Raw genomic sequence first — 18,466 nt, forward strand, 5'->3', positions numbered from 1 at the left:
CAAGGAAGGTGATTTAATTTATTAACAGGGACCCAAAATGGGAATTTGACCTATTAGATCAGTTATAACTGGGGTAACTGTAAGAGGCATTCTTAGATTCTTGACCTCCCGTTGCACACACAAAGTAGAAAAGTGCCATGTCATCCTTCTTCCTAAAATAAATGCCTCAGCTTTTCTTCTGATAAAATAAACTAACAGCTCAATGTTCATGAGTAATCTGAAAATAACAAACCCATGTGTGAGTGCCGCAGAGGGGAAAAAGAATTCAATAAGGTAGGAGATTTTCCCTTATGCAGAAAACAACACATGGGGGCAATTTCAGCATGTGGAATTTCTATCTCGTTATAAAAAGAAAAGGAGTACTTGTGGCACCTTAGAGACTAACCAATTTATTTGAGCATGAGCTTTCGTGAGCTACAGCTCACTTCGATGAAGTGAGCTGTAGCTCACGAAAGCTCATGCTCAAATAAATTGGTTAGTCTCTAAGGTGCCACAAGTACTCCTTTTCTTTTTGCGAATACAGACTAACACGGCTGTTACTCTGAAACCTATCTCATTATACTGGCAAGTACAGAGTTTGCTCCCTGCAGAATGGGCGAGGGAAAATTTCTCTCTGATACCAGTGGATTTTCCTTTGGCACCCTTTCCCCACGGCACAGTAGGAGTGAGTAGGAAACAAAGTGTGGGTTACTGCTGTTGGAACAGTGTTACCTCATAGTTTGATACACAGAATGAGAGTATCCAATAAAAATCTGTACTGATCCCTTGTGTGCTATCATAAAGTCATATGTTCTGTATGCTCGACAGATGTTTAAATCAGAACTCTGGCATTTCAACAAGCCTGTGTGCACTTGGTTGTTTCATCCCTTCTATCTTGGGCAGAATACCAGCCTATATGAGTCCTATCTGCTTTAAGCATAAGATCAAGGAGAGCATTAAAGTAGTGGTGTGTGTGTGTCTTCCTAGAAATGTACTTTGAAAAGGCTGGAGATAATGGAAAACCAAAGTCACACACTCAAGAGTTGCCTTAGCTTCTTTTATTTATACCCCTCCGCTTCTAAACTACAATGCTCTGATATTCACTATAGTTGAATGAAATTGCTATTACTTCTGTGGGATATTTGTGTTTAAATTGGTAAAGTAGAGGGGACCCTAGATAAAGGAACCATAGTTTTAGAGGAGATGAATTAATATAATATAGCTTTAGTAAGATTTTGCTTGTTATAAATAACAGAAGACAATAATATTTATATCCTTCATAAAGCATATTTACGTACAATATGTAGTCGTATAATTAGTTGTGGACATGGTTTTCATTCCATTATACATAGCTCACTTGTTCTTCTGTTTTATCAACTTCATTCTCTGTGAGCAGCAATGTGTCTAGTAGAATGGCTGACGATGACTGGATTGGTGAGCTATGAAGCCTCACTGGGCTCTGGTACATAACGGGACTAATTCCGTTTCGCATCCCGTGCATCATAAAGAGTTTGGAGTTTTCTGCCATTGAGTTTCTGAAGGAGATCCTGCTGGAGCATTTCCGAAAGGCCTTCATTGGCTTTCCGGTCCGATAATTGCAGGTGATGTACCTGCCGAAAGCCTCCCTGAAAGTCTTGTTGAAGAGCGTGTAGACCAGAGGGTTCACCCCTGAGGATACATATCCTATCCAAACAAATATTTCCATGAGCCTTTGAATAACTTCCTGGCTACACGAGTCACACAAAACAGAAGTTATATTTGTTATAAAGAATGGGCACCACATCAACAAGAAAAGAAAAAATACAATCCCCAGGACTTTTGAGGCCCTTTGTTCATTGCTGATGGTCTGCACAGACTTCTTTCCAGCAGTGGACATTCTGCGTATGAACATCTCTTCATTTGTGCTGGGCAAAACCTTATCCTTTCTGGAGCCATCTAACATGGCCACCTTTTCAGGCGATGAGCCGGGTGTTCCATCCCGTTGGAATACTGTAGACACGGTAGACCAAGTTAGGCGCTGAGGTGGCTTGTTGATCAAGTAGGCCTTCTTACGTAGCACTTGTATGGTCAGAAAGTAAGTGACTATCATAATTGCAAGCGGAACAAAGAATGCAGCTAGTGACCCATATAGGATGAAGTCACGAAAACGATCGGGTGTCAGGACGCATGTGATGTTTGTGGACGTGCCGTCTCCATCCTCTATACCTCTGATCGGGATTGGAATGGCAATGCCTACAGAAGAAAAACAGAAATAGTTCAGCTTGGTATCCTCTTCAATCTCTCACTTGGTTTTGCATTTTCAGAGTGTCCTAAGGGAGCATGATATGAGAGAGCTACACTGAGCAAGTGAGCACAGCAGTATCTGTAGTTAAGAATATTAGCTGGAGATTTGGGTAAATACAACTTTAATAAATTCAGCAAGCTTGGTATTAAAAGCTTGCCTTGTTTAACTGAGGGTGACCCCAACACTTAAACAATTCAGGAATCAGGGTAGACCTTAATATTAATTTAAACTCTGGAGCAGTTGCAATACTGAAGTAACATTTTTTCCTACTATCTCCTACCCTTCCTGAATGTAACTTTTGGGGTTTCTGAAGACCTAATCCACAAAATAGGCACAATTTGACTCTATTTAATCTTGAAGCACATCAAGTGATGAGACTCAGTCAGCCAGCAGCCTTTCACCTGAGCTGACTCTCTTGAATATACAAGTGGTTAAAGTGATGCAATGTGTGCTCAGTATAGGTTTGTTGTTTAAAGTCTCTTGGCTATTTAGAGTCTTTAAATGAAGCTTTGCTGTTTTAACAGTTTTTTAAAAAAATACCTCAGAGGGCTTGTCTTAAATTAATTTTCTCTAACGGAAATTACAGTCAGTATTTCTATTGGTAAAGATCTATCTGACGATAAAAACAGGTTCCTGTCTGATGAAGGTTGTTTGTGCTACTCTCTACAACACCTTTCAGTAAGATCTAGGGATTTACTGTACTTCTGCATTCCCCAGCATTCTTAGTGGTGTCGGTTGAAAGCTGTGAAATGACCTAGCCTTCAATCACTTGATCCCTTCCTTAATAACAGACACACCTTTGGAAACAGCAAAGATTTAAAACAAAGACTGACTCAAATTAACCTTTGAGTCAAGAAGCCAGGGCTCAGCCGTTGAGTACTTTTTATGATAGATAAGAAGAAAGGAAGAAGTACAGTGCTGATTAATAGAAGTAAATCAGATATTAAAAGGTCAGCTTCTAAGTGTCTTGCCTCCACTGGAATTTCCTTTCTCCTTTTAAAGTAGAGATAAATCTTTTCTCCAGTCATCAAAGTAGTCCTCTAAATGTATTCATATTGGGAGTTCTGTTGTTAGGGATACATACATGCATCCGATGAAGTGAGCTGTAGCTCACGAAAGCTTATGCTCAAATAAATTTGTTAGTCTCTAAGGTGCCACAAGTCCTCCTTTTCTTTATATGTAGGTCAAGAGCATAGTTATAAATTCTTTTCACCTATGCTGTATCAGTAGCCTAAGTTACCCAGAGAAAACAGTTTATGCTCCTGGCAGGGTGTGGCTCATTCTGTGTGGCATTATTTGCTTTTCTAGCACCACTTCTGTATCTTACTGTCATTGCAAACGAGTTATCTGAACTAAATGCTTTAGCTTCTCTGATCTCTGAAACCGATGTCTGAAGTTCCGTTTGTGCACAAATGTATTAAAGATGAGCCATATGCCATATACAAAGAGTTCAGAAAACACTTAAAAGTGTATATAAACCAGGGGTTCTCAACCCTTTTCTTTCTGAGGCCCCTCTGACATGCTATAAAAACTCCACGGCCCCCCTATGCCACAACATCTGGTTTGCTGCGTATAAAAGCCAGGGCTGGGATTAAGGAGTAGCAAGCAGGGCAATTGCTCGGGCCCTCAAACCACAGAGGGCACCGAGAAGCTAAGTTTCTCAGGCTTCTGCTTCAGCCCTGGCTAGCAGAGCTCAGGGTTCCAGGCTTCAGCCTCATGCTGTGGGGCTTCAGCTTTCTGCCATGGGCCCCAGCGAGTCTAACGCTGGTCCTGTTTGGCGGCCCTCTGAAACCTGCTTGCGGCCCCCCAGGGGCCCCAGACCCCTGGTTGAGAACCACTGATATAAACCATTACATTTTGCATTTCACTTATAAATAGATTTTTTTTAAACACTTAAGCTTTGACTTTTTGTATCTTGACAGCACACCTTAATTTCTGAAATGAATGTTACTGGGAGCTCACTTACTTGAATCCATGATTGAAAGATGAAATTTTTACATAGTTATCCCTCTTTCTGCACAGCTTTAAAACAAAATTCTCAACCCTATTATCCAGTTTTTTCTCCTTGGGTAGTTTTAAATGAGGCAGGAATTTCAGCAGCAACAGTTTCAGGGCTTAAAATCAAATCTGTTACTGACAGGCATCAGATTGCCGGCACTGGAACCTAAAGTCTTGCATCCCTAAAAAAGATGCAACATAAGCAGCTGCAATGCAGTCCACCCCATGCTGCCCCTTCGTGTGTTGCATCCTTCTGTGGGTGGAAAAAAAAAATCTTTGAACTTCGTTCCTATTCAGTCCTTGACCTCTCCAATAAATCGGCCAGCTAGTACCTGTTAAATGGATTTTGTGACGTAGCCACCTGCTCACTAAGAAATGGACCGAGATCAGCTCCGTTGATATAGGCTGCCGTCAGCTAGTACTTTGCCATTTGCAGTCTTGCCCCAGTTTTGAACTAATGATTTAGTAGTGAAAGGGTTTCTCTCCCCTTTCCAGTATCAAAAACCCCACTTACCTATTGAAATAAGCCACACCACAGTTATTTTGATGAGAGCTGTAGCCCGAGAGTTGTATTGACTGGCCTGGATTGGCTTTTTTATGGCAATATAACGGTCCAGTGAGATGGCGCAGAGATGCATAATGGATGCTGTGGAAAAGAGGACATCAAGAAATAGCCAGACAGGGCACAAGTCAGGTGGAAGCGGCCATGCGTTATCTGAAAGAAAACAGGAAAGCTATTAGGTTTATTTCTAATGTCCTTTGAGTGTTCAGTATGTATTTTCTCCTTCATGCATGTCATAGAAGCCTCTTAATAAACTCTTTGGAATCATACCTTACTCCATACCTGCCCTCAGACCTTTCTCTCCTCTCCTTTCTTCCTTCCCTTGTTTGTTTTTCTCTTTAGCTAATCCCTCATATGATTCCCCCCCACCCCAGCCCCAAATTCCCCTGCCAAAAATGGTAGAACTAATGCTTGCTGCCATCACAGTGATGTCTTGTATATTATTTCCCTTTCTCTTTGTCTGTCTGTCTTGTAAACTCTTCATGGGAGGGACTGTCTACAACTTTGTACAGTGTCTAGCCCAATAGGGTGCCCTGATCTTGGTTGGTCCCCAGACACTACTGTAATAAGCAAGATTAATAACAAACCATGTTGATTGTATTTCACAGTTACTATCTCCATAAAGTCCACTGGATTAGAGGTATATTTAACAATGGAGAAAATAAGTGGTGACTTGTCTGTCATAGCGATGGAGAGACATGGCTTAAGTTCCAGGGTTAGGGATGTCTTGAACAGTCTTTCTAGTGCATACAGTTTTATAATGAAAGGGTTTGCCGTGTCACTGCATCACATGTGTGGCGGCTCAACAGGACTCTGCCATCAGTGAGTGGATACCTATTTTTATTCAAAAGAAATTGACTAATTCCCCTTCACGTCATTTTCAAGAGCAATAGCTCAGGCTTCTACACACAGTCTTAAAAGTTGTATTTTTGACTAGGGCTAATCTGCTTTAATGTTATCTGTGTAGCAAGTAAAATAGTCCATCAGCTGCTTTCTGTTCAGGATTGGGACGTTCACTTTGTATTTTCACCTTCCAAAGGGTTGGTATTTGAGAGCTGTGTCTTCCCCAGTGAAGATCTCATAAATATTTTCTACGCTGAACATCAGCGAATGGACATTAATGAAGCTATTCAGTTTTTTTTATAAACTAATTGATCTCATTTACAAGTGGTTTGTGTCACAAGCCACTGCTGCTGGGTGGCTGTTGAGTTTAAAAGGTGCTTTAGTGTTTTGTATGTATATGAACATACTGATCTGTAGGTGCAGTTAAGGTACTGCCAGAAAATTATCAGCTCTTTGTAGAATGATGGGTTAAACATATTTAGTTTTGAACTCCCTGCTGTAAATAAACAAGGACTGACTGTCCTGAGAATGTTAAATGAACTCATGTAGTAACTGAGTCCGTTATTTTATCAACGGTGTAATGTTGCAGCAGTTTAAGATTTGAAGCTTGATTTCGCGCTGAGACTATTGTGAAATGATATGGTGGTGCAGTGGCTTTGAGTTTCAAGCAAAGGGGAATGGGGAAAATTGCGTTGAAACAGGCTAAATTACGCTGGTCTGCCCTGATGTATATGTTGAGACTTAGCCATCTGGACAAGGAAAGAAATGGATGGAGACTGAGAATATTACTGCACCTCTCCTAAAGTAGTGAGCTCCAGGTGAGATTGCAATAGGAGGTCAGGCATAATGGAAAAAGATTAACTACTTTTGAATAAACTAACCACAAGTCTTGATATTCAGTTGCATGATTCCTGAGTATCAGGCAGAGCGGAAACTTAGTTACAGAAAATAATTTAAAGTTGATTAATGAGGTAGGGTGCAGATATATGGAAAAATACATTATTAGAGCATTCAACACACATTCACTTTTACCTTTCTGTGCACAATTTCATTAGGCTGTAAGATATATCTTTTTTTTTTTTTTAACCTAAAAGGCCTGTCGTGCAGTCATTCAACCAACTATGTAAGTCAGCATGCCAGAAAAAATAAGTAGTTAAAACAACCAATTAATTTGGTAAGTTTTTGGAATGCTGAGCTTCTCTCTAAAAAGGCAAGAACTCTACTATGGCTGAAATAAGTGAAGTTAGCACAGTTCTGACAATGAGGTGTGAACTGCAAACGTGTACATTTTGCATACTAAAGGATGTTCAGTTGGCATTAATAGCTGAATTTCAAATGAATGATTCAGTGTTTCCTATCAAAAGTCCTTATACAGTACTCCTTAGATGGTATCTCATAAATGGTAGCCTTGCAGAGAGGGGACATGTGCATTGCAGTAAAATGGATTTTCTTCATTTTCAGTTAACCCGTTCCTTACAAAAGGCATCCTTTTAATGCTTGGCAATGGAGCTGTCCTTTCCTTGTTCTGAACTCAAGTTTTTTTTGTATGCAATGAAGCCTTGAAAATTTTTATAAGATCTGCAAAGCTTTTAGTAATTGCTGACCACAATGTAAATGTAGAAACCTTTTTCTGTTTATATTTTTCTTTGATAGAGGGAGGAGAGGAGTAGCAGCCTCTCATATTATGAACTTGTGTAAGATATGGTTTTTCCACCAAAAATTACTCCAGAGTTTTTGAATACAGTAGTTGATGAGAAACGAGGGATATAGTCATCCTAAATCTTTGTTTGTTTGAAACAAAATTACAATTTTAACACTGTCATTTTGTAGTTCTGTATTAAGAATTGCTCAATATGATCATGGTTCTCAACCTTTCCAGATTACTGAACCTCTTTCATGAGTCTGATTTGTCTTGAATACCCCAAGTTTCACCTCTCTCAAAAACTGTTTACTTAAAAAATCAGACATAGAAATACAAAAGTGTCACAGCACATTATTACTGAAATATTGCTTACTTTCTCATTTTGTCCGTATGAAATTTTAGTTTGTACTGTCTTCACTAGTGTTTTTTATGTAGCCTGTTGTAAAACTGGGCAATTATCTAGATGAGTTGGTGTACCCCTTGGAAGACCTCTACGTACCCACCAGGGGTAAGTGTTGCCCTGATTGAGAACTACTTTGCTAGATTAATAACGTGACATCTCTTGCTGTATTCCTTAATCTTGTTGACTTATTTGCAAATACGTGTGATAAAAGATGAATGCTCTGAAATGACAAAAAGAATGAGGAGTACTTGTGGCATCTAAGAGACTAACAAATTTATTTGAGCATAAGCTTTCGTGGGCTAAAATCCACTTCATCGGAGTGTTTGAGGACCATTTTTGGCTATCCTCTTTGCTTTGCTGGTCTTGTTACCCTGGGTACTAATGTTTGCTTCCCAATCTGGCACTGCCAACAGGGCCCTTTCAGTTACCTGATCCTGCCACCACTTAAATCAGTAGGCATGGGTTCTGTCCTCTGTATCCTGTAATATTAGGTACATACAAACAATCCTAGTATATAAAACAAAAAATTCTCTACATGATTCTCTACCATTTTGTGGCAAATTGCCCTTTATAGAATCCTGACCAAGACTGGCAGACATGTAAGAAGGTGTTGAAGAAAAATATTTGTTAAAAATAAATCTCTGCCTTCCAAAAATATATTTAATGGTTGCATTTTCATGATCTCCACCTCTTCAGGTACATAGTAGAGTTTTCTGTCTGTGAATTGTCATTTCAGATATTTCTGAAACTTGGGGATTGGGAGAGGAAACATAATAGAGCCTTCCTCAAATACTTGTAGAACAGTTTTCGATCCTTGAGCATTATAGTAACCTGTTGGATAAATGTATTATCCCGGTGTGTAAATTATTCATAAACTCTGGTTTGAAAGTAAAACTCACATACATGAAATAATGGAGCAGGGAGGTAAAGTTTTTAACAGGTCTGGTTTAGTTTGGGATTTTAGAAATAGTGATTTCTCCCATCACAAATGTCTGTTTTGTCTGGGGCAAATAATTAGCTGTGTGTTTAAAGCTTATTCTGTAATGCTGCCTCTTGGTAATCGGAATGTAGATTTTTTTTGAAAAGTATGTAAATTTTTAAATGTCCCAATTACTTGTGTTTTTCTTAATAAAATATTCCTGATTTTGGAGCTCCAATGTTCGTTTTTGTTTTTGTTTTGGTTTGTCTTGAGTAAACGATGGGTTTTTACAGACAATTTCTGGCTTTGATTTACTGAAATGAGAAGGAAAGCTTTATAGGGAATATGGGTTTTCAAGGTAATCCTTAAAACTAGATACAGTATAGAGGAGCTGCTCCTGATTTAAGCCCTTGAAAGATTCTTTGAATGCTTATGATTAGACGGCACTAATTATGTATTCATGTAAGTGAGATAAAGGAAGTCCTTCACATAAGTGTTGGAAATTATTATTTTCAACTTTGTTGTAATGTGCTCTATAGTCTATTGAAATTTGTTGCCTGTAAGGGATTTCATTATGAGTCATTTTGTTGATGTAAGGTTTTTTTATTGAGGTGGAAGTTTGACTTTTTTTTTTCTTCCATATCGATGTAAGCTCAGGCTTTATTTTAGAAGTTACTGCGTGTGTAGCCTCTCAAGTATGGTTTATCCTGATGAAAATACTTGATGGCGGGGCCTTCATTGACTTTGATTTCCTAGCTGCTTTTCTTGCTTTTTTATTCAGCTTGAATGATTACATTAAATTTTCTTGATCCATATAACTAAAATTGTAGTCGGGGAGAAGTTATTTACCAAAGTACCTTTATTTAATAGTTAACTAAAGATGCTTTTTATTAAAATTGTCCTGAAACTGTTTTAGTTTCCTTCCGTCTTGCAGATTTTGAAAATAGTCAGCCATCCATGAAGTTGGTCTGATCTCTTTTGGTGATATTTCTGGAGTCTTTTCACAATTGTTTACTTTCTATCTTCACTATATTCCCATAAATGAAGGAAAGATGAATGATTTGCAATGTAACCTAACTATAACTGGCATGAGAGTGCTTGAGATTCCCAGTTTTCTTGGGTGATGGACATTATAATAGTTTACTGTTCAGAAAATCGACATGTTCTTTTATTTTATTTAAAGGATATTTTGCGCCCTTGAAATACATCAACACTAGGAATACTGATTTCTTTTTTTTTTTTTTTAAGTTAAAGGAAAATCACGATATACTCTCAACCAGCTTTCTCCCTAAAATCTCAGGTACTGAGCTTCCAGCCTCAAACCTCATAGAAAAGAGAAGGATCTTTACACAACAAATCCTGCATCTTGCCAGGGGTTAGATTAGATGACACTTGTAGTCTCTTGCAACCTTATGATTCTCCTATCCCCTCTTCCACAAGTACTTGTTGATCGTATTTGCAGATCAGTAACAAAACCTTTTGTTAAAACAATGAGAAGTCCTTGTGGCACCTTAGAGACTAACACATTTATTAGGGCATAAGCTTTCATCGGCTATAGCCAGTGGTTCCAAATATTATTAATGGAGACAACAGAGCATACTTCCATTTACTAACATGCTAACCTGTTAATGAAAGCAGTGCAAACAGTTTAGCAGTTCAATAAAAACAATGAACAGTTCACACATTCTGACATTTTAAAGTTTTTTTTAAATTAAAGCCACCATGTGCATTCCATCAGCATTGAAATATGGCTCAATCACTCACTCTGAAGTTTATACTATTTCATTTAAGAACACCACTATATTAGTGAAGTTGTTACAGGTCAAATGTGTAAAAAAGAGCCTCTATTACTGGAACAATTAAGTTTATTAGTGTTAACTTTTGTAAGTATTCGCTGGGTGGAGTCCGTCTCTGTCGTGGATTTTACGTTTAAACATATTGTTGCATGTTACCAGCAAAGATTAAAGTGATTGCTGCTGCTGCATTTTAAATAGTTCACACCTTTCCCCACATATCTGCCATGTAATGAGATACAAGTCAAAAATCAGAGACAAAATATTTGTATTCTGTATCAATAGCTGGCACATGCTTATTTCACTATTATGAAAATGTTCTTGTCTGAAAACATGGGAAGGGTAGATTTTAATTGGCTGCCTCTGTCAGTGATTATTCTCTGTTGTTCAAATAGTTATCTGGTTAATAAACCTTAGATATTGTGGTCTTGTTGTGTGCTTAACCATCTTGTTCCAGTCCAACAACCCCTAACGTTTTGCTCCTGGTCTGAACTTTCTATAAACACCTCAGCATCTTCCACCAGCTGCTGAGGAGGCAAAATGTTTTTCTATTTTGCTGCCAAGGAGACATCTTATAGAAGTAATTTCAGTGTTTAGCATTGGTCAGTTATGTGAAGTGCCTGCCATGGCCTTACTACACCCATTTAATTATTTTTAATTTTACTTTTTTCTTTAAAACATCCTGCAACATGAAAGATGCTTTTGTTGAATTCTAAATTAAGATTCCTAGCATGTTTTAACCTTGGTTACAACAGCTTTAGCTCCGGATTAATTGAGAGATTAAGTAGCAATAAAAGAAAAAGTAGGAAAATTAGGCAAAATCGGTTATTGGGAGACTAGTGAAATTCAGAAAGATAAAGTTTAGCTTCACATTGTATTGGCTGCTATTCGGATTTGGCTTATTTATGATGATTTATTAATAATTTTCTGATTCTTTAAGGTGTCTTCTTTCAGCCTATATTTCTTACACTGTCTTCTGCTCTGTAAATGAGGTATTGGGAAAGGGGATTAGTCTTATTTGAGCTTTTTTTAAAGAAAAACTATGAAAATTTTATATTAAGATCTCAAAATTTGTGTACATTTTGAAACAGATTTTTTTCTTTCCAATTGGAAAACTGTATACTAGTTATGCATAGTCATTTTCTAGAAACTGTTGCTTGAAAAGAACATGCCCCTTATCTTTACTGTGTTGATTGTTCTGTAGTCAGTTTGACATCTTTATATATTGAGTAACACTTTATATAGAGAAACTAACTGTGAGGCATTTTTATGACTTAAGAGAAACTGTCACCAAATTGACAGCAGTCGTTTGTGGAGAGGTAGGTCTGCTGATTACCGCTATGCATTTAATACTTTAAATTTGTGTCTGCTGTCCCAAGATCAACCCTTAGAGATTTAATATAAAAACACAGAACTTCTGCTGTCTGTCATTAGTTATGGGTCAGTGGTACACTTTATCTCAAAGGTTTGGTTACCAGCATGGGGGTATTGCATGGGGTTCACTTGAAAAAATAGACACAACATCACTGTAGCTGTTATACATCTGAATATTTGCCAAATAGATAAAAAAAAAAAATTACAACTAAAAAAAAATTTTAAGCAAGTTTAAACAATAACAACAACAACAAAAGAAAAACCATTCAGAAAATTTCCCATAAAATTGTTACCAAATTACGTATAAATACAACATTTTAAATAATAGGTCCCTGAAAATATGAATGTTTTTGTTAGTCATTATGGAATAAACAAGAAAATGTCAAACTCCAGCGTATAATCTCATCAAAATCTGTTTTATTCCTCATGAGTCAGGGTAAATGGAAACCTGGATCTCTTGCATCAGGTGCACAGATGGCCTGATATTGGACTAGCTGGACAGATGGACCATCTCTCTTTGGAGTGCATTATGAATTTTGCCATTTCCCTAGGGCAGTTGAAAAATCAGTTTTTCTGCAAGTGACACCTTAGAATTGTTGCCGTCAGTGATCCCAGAGATTATCTGAAACGCGTACCTGGGTTATATAAATGATACCGAAAATTGTTCTCACTGAGTGGTACCAACTCCTTGAGATGTGGTGAAAAGCTATTCAGTCCAATGCAACTATCCCAAACTGCTTAGCACTTCCGAAAGAGAAAATTTCTATTATGAGTATAATATCTAACGAGAGTGGATGTTCAACATTGCACTGCTAATAATCATTCACCCTATACCTTTTGTCCATTGTGTGGTACCTGTAGTTGCTCCTCAGAGGTGTAGTTAGCTTCTCCGATAAAGGGGTGGGAGACAAGGGAAAGGATATTCGTAGTAGATTTGTTTAAGCTTGCGTCTTGAGAAAATGTATCTTATAATTAGAGGTAGGGGGAATTGAGAAGTGTTTAGCCAGATATGCTCACAGAAAATAACATTATCACAATTAAGCGGGGTATGTAAACAAGCAGTTGTCCTATTTAAAGTATATTTAGCATATTTGCTCCACTTATGGAAGCTTGATGGCAGGAACAAATTGAAATACTTACCAAACAGTATGATGATAAGGGCAATCGGCATCACAAACAATCCAACCAGCAAGTCTGCCACCGCCAGGGACATAAGGAAGTAATTTGTGGCATATTGCAACTTTTTCTCCAGGGACACAGCCAGTATAACAAGTATATTCCCCCCAATGGTGGGGATTATAACCATTAGGGTCAGCAGAGCTGCCCACCGTGGTCTATTCCCCTGTTCATCATTCAAGTAGTTCTGTTTGAATTCCCCTGTTACTGAGAGCTGTGTCAAAGATCCATTGCCAGATCCATACCCGTTTAAGGGATAGGACGTCTTTGTACCCAGCAGGATGTATTCAGGAATTGAGTTTTGCTCAGACATGTTGTAAGATATAGCAGCTGGCTGTTCCTCTCTGGTCCGGTACGATCCTGAAGAAAGGTCAGCATGGTCAGTAAGGTAAACTGGTCATCTGATGCTGTGATATGCTGCACCCATGCCAGAGCATTAGATCTAAACTTGTATTCCGTTCCTTACTGCATGCACGTTCCTCTTAAAAATGAAAGTATTGACTCTGGCTGGCAGGGTCCAGTGGTCTGATTACTCTTCTAGAGAAGCTTAGGTTTCAGAAGGGTTTATGAGAGAATTCAATGGCTGCGAGAAGGCGACAGTTTTTTGCTTCTTGTGTCTTCCTACAGCAGGAAATATGGTGTGTGAACTTGCATGCCGACAGCTTCCCCCTACATACAAAATATATAGATTGCATCATTTTTTATTTACAAAGTGCAAAAACCTGATGCTTATGCTGTGTATGTACAACTCCTCCTCTGAGTGTCTAGTCTATATTAGCATGCATGTTGGCAGAGTACAGTACCTATATTTCCCCTGTTAAGAATCCTGTTTCCCCAAAGAGCTATCATCCCCCAGAGCATGGTTGCGAATGATATAGAAGATTTCTTTAATGGCTACAGTCCCTCATTTATCAGATGTAGGTCAGAGAGCAGCTAACAGTAAAACACTGGTGACTACATCTCAAGAGAGTCGTAGACAATTTATGGAACTCGAACATTTTAAAGTTACTCATTATTTAAATGGGAGGGACACGTAAAATCCGCACTGTTTGGAGCTCCTTTCTTTAAGGCTTGAGCAAGACTTTAATTAAACACAGCCTCCCCGAGCTCTAAACTCTGCTGAGGTCTTATCGCTTGCTTTTCCCTCTTACAAGCAGACACTTTAACTAGCCATATGTTTAAATATTTTCTAGATTTGGTTCATTGCAGGTTTTCTGTGAAGAAAGCCTTACCTTAGATTTCTCTTGGATTTTGTTTCCCTGAGGGTTCGAGAGGGATAAATTTCTTCTGCAGTTTGATCTTCTTTTTCATCACATGCTGGATTTCAGCACATAATTTTTTAACATCACTTTCTAGAAGACAAGTTTTTCATTCCTCTTGGAATCTTCTTAAAACAAAAACCTTTGTCCATACCTTCCCATTTGTTTTTAAACGTCAAGATTGAATTTCTTCTGTTTTTAAAGTCAAGTTCTTTGTGTGTATTTTCTCCAACTGGTATTGAATGGAGGGGAAAAATAATTCTTGCCACATTGTTTTTTGTTTTTAAAAGCAAAGTTCTTGGTTTTCCGCTTCTCCTGGTCTTTTGGGGATCTTACTTACATGCTTAATACATGTCTCTTGAGTGTTTCACAGTTCTTCTCCTGCCTCTCATTCTGTGTGCAGTTTTCTCTGCGTTTGTTAGCAAAACTTGCCATCTGCTGCTATCGTTTGTTGATTGACTCATTCCAGTGCATCCAGCTCCAGTGATTGAAAACAAGGAAATAAATGAGTGGGTTTTTTTTACAGCTGGAAAAGAGCCAAGGAAGGTTATTTCCTTTTTATTTATTTAGTGCTCCAGACCTATAGTGTACATTCCTTGTCCCTGTGTCTGGATGTGCAGATGCAGTGTATGACCACGCTTCACACTACAGTATACAACTGTATTCAAAGTAGTTCTCGGCGCTCTCTCTCTCTCTCTCAACATGAGCACAGTTAACCCTGGAAAGTTGAGAGTTAGTGTAAACTCTTCTGTTAGTTTGTTAGGCTTTGAAGTGTTTTGTTTTAGAAAAGTGTGTTCTAACATATCCTTTTAAATGCATGCACTGTCACTTTAAGCCTTCCTAGATACAGCTGCTTTTTATTACTTAAGAGTATTTTCTATTCTTACCTTCCAACACAGTTGAAAGTTGTTAACTTGATCATACATCCCATCTATAAAACAGAAATTGAATTTACTTCTGAGGAGAGCCACATGGCAAGTGTGTAATAATCAGACATAGGTGAGGTCATAGATTTCTACAGTTTAAGGCTGAAGGGACCATTAGATCAGTTAGATCAACTTGTATATCACAGACCATTAAATTTAGTGAATTGCTTATACTCGTCGTGCTCTGTCAGGACCAGGTCCCCAGTGAATCATGATTCATTCTGTATTAATTTTTAAAAATTGCATCCACTTCCTGGAATCCACATAGGTGAAGAGAAAAATCTGCTGTAAATAAATTATGGAAATAATTTAATATATGACATTTTTTGAACCTGAACAGCAACCTCTTAAGATTAACAGTGCACATTACAGATAAAGTAGTTTAGGATTTCTTTATGTCAAAGAAAAGGTTTTTCTCCCCCCCACCCCCCATTTAATACTTGCTGGTTAATAGGAAAAAAATAAAATATGCATACTTGTATTTTAACCATTTCATGGTCCTATTGCTCAGGTCATAGAATCTGTTTGTAGTATATTCTTTCCACCATGTTAATTCTGTACATTCGTATTGTATTACAGTGATGGTTATATAGTACTAATATGCTCATATTTTGTACTAATTTCACATGGATGAATGGAAAATTAAATTACATTAATAACATGATAGCTTGTTCCTCCCACTTGGAACCAGATTAGGCCTGGGCAAGTAATATGTGAATGGTTAAAGAGATGATCGTACCAGCACTTGCATCTATTTATACTGCTTTAAAAAAACACTCTGTTCCCACTTTGCTCTGTAAGCTTTAAATTTAACATAGAATTGTTTCCTATTGTGGGCTGTCAATATCTTTTTCAACTACGGTGAACAATTTATTTTAAGGATCCTCTATTTCCCCGCCGAGCAGATGGGATGGAGAGTCACAAATGACATCCAGTATTCCAATGCCTTAATACAGTTGCCTACGTTATGAAAAATAAATGCTACAGAATTACTTCCATTTTTTCTGACATGTCTACATGGCACACACATATCTTATATCTGCATAATAGAAGGTGGAATAGAATTTCCAGAAAAATGTATGCCCCTTATTTTATATAAGGGAACTAGGACGGAAGATCTCCTGTTATCTCAATCCCTAGGGGTCTCATAGGGTCCGAGACATTTTATCTTCTGAAAAAAAATTATTTTAGGAAATGAAAAGTCCAGGTGCGGTAACTGCCACCTGCATCTAACCATCATGTTCCCTCTTGAAGTATCAGAAAAATAAACAATATCATGCACATGAAAATAAAACTGAAATTAATGCAAAGAGAAGAAAATATCACTCTAGTGACCATTTTTATCCAGTTTTCTCAAGGCTTCAACTAGGTCTTTGATTTTATGCCTGCATGTAACTGCAGATATGATTTTTATAATGAAAATAATCATGAGGGCAGTTTTTAGTCCACAGATCTCTACCTGGTTTGCAGGCCTCATCAAGTGGCTGTATAAGTGATGTTTGGGGCTGTATAAGTAGGAGCATTGCCAGCAGATTGGGGGAAGTGATCATTTCCCTCTATTCGTAATTGGTGAGGCCTCATCTGGAGTACTGTGTCCAGTTTGGGGACCCACACTACAAGAAGGTTGTGTGCCCTTGTTGCCAAGAAGGCTAACGGCATTTTGGGCTGTATAAATTGGAGCATTGCCAGCAGATTGAGGGAAGTGATTGTTCCCCTCTATATGACATTGGTGAGACCACACCTGGCGTAGTGTCCAGTTTTGGTCCCCCCACTATAGAAGGGATGTGGAAAAATTGGAGAGTCCAGCGGAGGGCAACAAAATGATTAGGGGGCTGTAGCAGATGATTTATGGGGAGAGGCTGAGGGAACTGGGATTATTTAGTCTGCAGAAGAGAAGAATGAGGGGGGATTTGATAGCTGCTTTCAACTACCAGAAAGGGGGTTCCAAAGAGGATGGATCTAAACTGTTCTCAGTGGTACCAGAAGACAGAACAAGGAGTAATGGTTTCAAGTTGCAGTGGGGGAGATTTAGGTTGGATATTAGGAAAAACTTTTTCACTAGGAGGGTGGTGAAGCACTAGAATGGGTTACCTAGGGAGGTTGTGGAATCTCCTTCCTTAGAGGTTTTTAAGGTCAGGCTTAACAAAGCCCTGGCTGGGATGATTTAGTTGGGGGTTGGTCCTGCTTTGAGCAGGGGGTGGGACTAGATGACCTGCTGAGGTCCCTTCCAACCCTGGTATTGTATGATTCTAAGTGGAGATTAAGTGCTATGAAATGCACCTGCATTTATTTGTAGGCACAAAATGGATGCTGTTTCTGAAAATCCAGTCCTATTTGTTAGTAGTTCTGATTTGTGGAGCTACTTGAGGGTTAAGAGGTAGCTAGAGAAAGTGGGAGAGAGTGAGGGAAATGAAGGAAGAGAGGATGAAAAGTAGAAGACACTTCCATGTGCTAAAGCCAAATTGTGCTGTCCTAGCACTAGCAAACTTCATAGCCATAAATCACCACCTTGAGAGGGGCCGGATGAGCGATCAAAACGAATGAGTCTTGTCTACCCTACAGCTTCAATTCCACCATTGCTCACTTCAGTGGAGCTCTTCTGGGGTGACTCAAGGCTGTGAAATGTGCTAGCATAGACAAAGCCATGCCGTAGGCAAGGAACACACCACGTAGGATGTAGATTGGTGTCCTTTTGTAGACCGGAAAAATAACTTCTTGGTGGCCCAGTCGCAAGGTCTTTTCTCTCCCTGCTGACTTTTCTGATGTACACATCTGGATTGAGGTCACCCACACCTTTTATACTGACCACCAGACAGTAGGTGTTAAAGCATTTTGCTTGCCACTGACCTCGGCTTAATTCAAACCAGTGACATCACTTGTATATACTCCTTTGTGACTCTTATTCAGCAATACAAGGTACCCCGCCCCCCATCTATTCCAAGACCTCATTACATCAGCATGTTATCTCCATCTTCCAAGCCCTTGCTCAGCTTTTACTTTATTTTTTTTAAATTTTGAAAAACGTCTTTGGTGTAATCCTAGCCCTGTTGAAGCCACACCCAAGCTCCCATTGATTTCAGTGGTGCCAGGCTTGCACCTACTGTGAAAATGTAGATAAGTCTCGTCTTCCTCCATGGTTGAGACTTGGCTGAACTATTTTTTCCCTTTGCAAGAGAGTTTGGGAATATGACAATATGCTAATGAAACGGTTGCTAGTGTCTGAATCTCTAACACCCCCCCGCTCAAAAATCCAGAAAAGTACCCAAGTACATTAAAAGATACCGCAGGGATTAAATTAATCCCATTGA

General features: G+C 38.6%; 2 protein-coding genes across 2 annotated transcripts in view; one reads left to right on the forward strand and one right to left on the reverse strand.

Annotated features, from left to right (window-relative positions):
• The window catches only part of PSMD1 (proteasome 26S subunit, non-ATPase 1), a 126,502-nt gene that overhangs the window by 51,295 nt on the left and 56,741 nt on the right, over positions 1-18,466 (forward strand). The window lies entirely within an intron of this gene.
• On the reverse strand, positions 1,290-13,295 carry HTR2B (5-hydroxytryptamine receptor 2B). The gene is made up of 3 exons (XM_073359106.1): positions 12,938-13,295; positions 4,776-4,976; positions 1,290-2,211 (listed from the first exon to the last, which is right to left on the reverse strand). The coding sequence occupies exons 1-3, from the start codon at positions 13,284-13,286 to the stop codon at positions 1,322-1,324; spliced, it is 1,440 nt and encodes a 479-aa protein (XP_073215207.1). The 5' UTR covers positions 13,287-13,295; the 3' UTR covers positions 1,290-1,321.

Source organism: Lepidochelys kempii, chromosome 9 (genome assembly GCF_965140265.1).
Source record: "Lepidochelys kempii isolate rLepKem1 chromosome 9, rLepKem1.hap2, whole genome shotgun sequence".
In the NCBI taxonomy this organism is placed as follows: Eukaryota; Metazoa; Chordata; order Testudines; family Cheloniidae; genus Lepidochelys; species Lepidochelys kempii.

Coding starts and splice junctions, on each gene's coding strand:
- HTR2B (XM_073359106.1), bottom strand. CDS start 13,286: ATGTCTGAGCAAAACTCAATTCCTGAATACATCCTGCTGGGTACAAAG. Junction 4,977..12,937: donor CCTTATCATCATACTGTTTG/GTAAGTATTTCA, acceptor GTTTTCTTTCAG/ATAACGCATGGCCGCTTCCA. Junction 2,212..4,775: donor GGTGTGGCTTATTTCAATAG/GTAAGTGGGGTT, acceptor TTTCTTCTGTAG/GCATTGCCATTCCAATCCCG.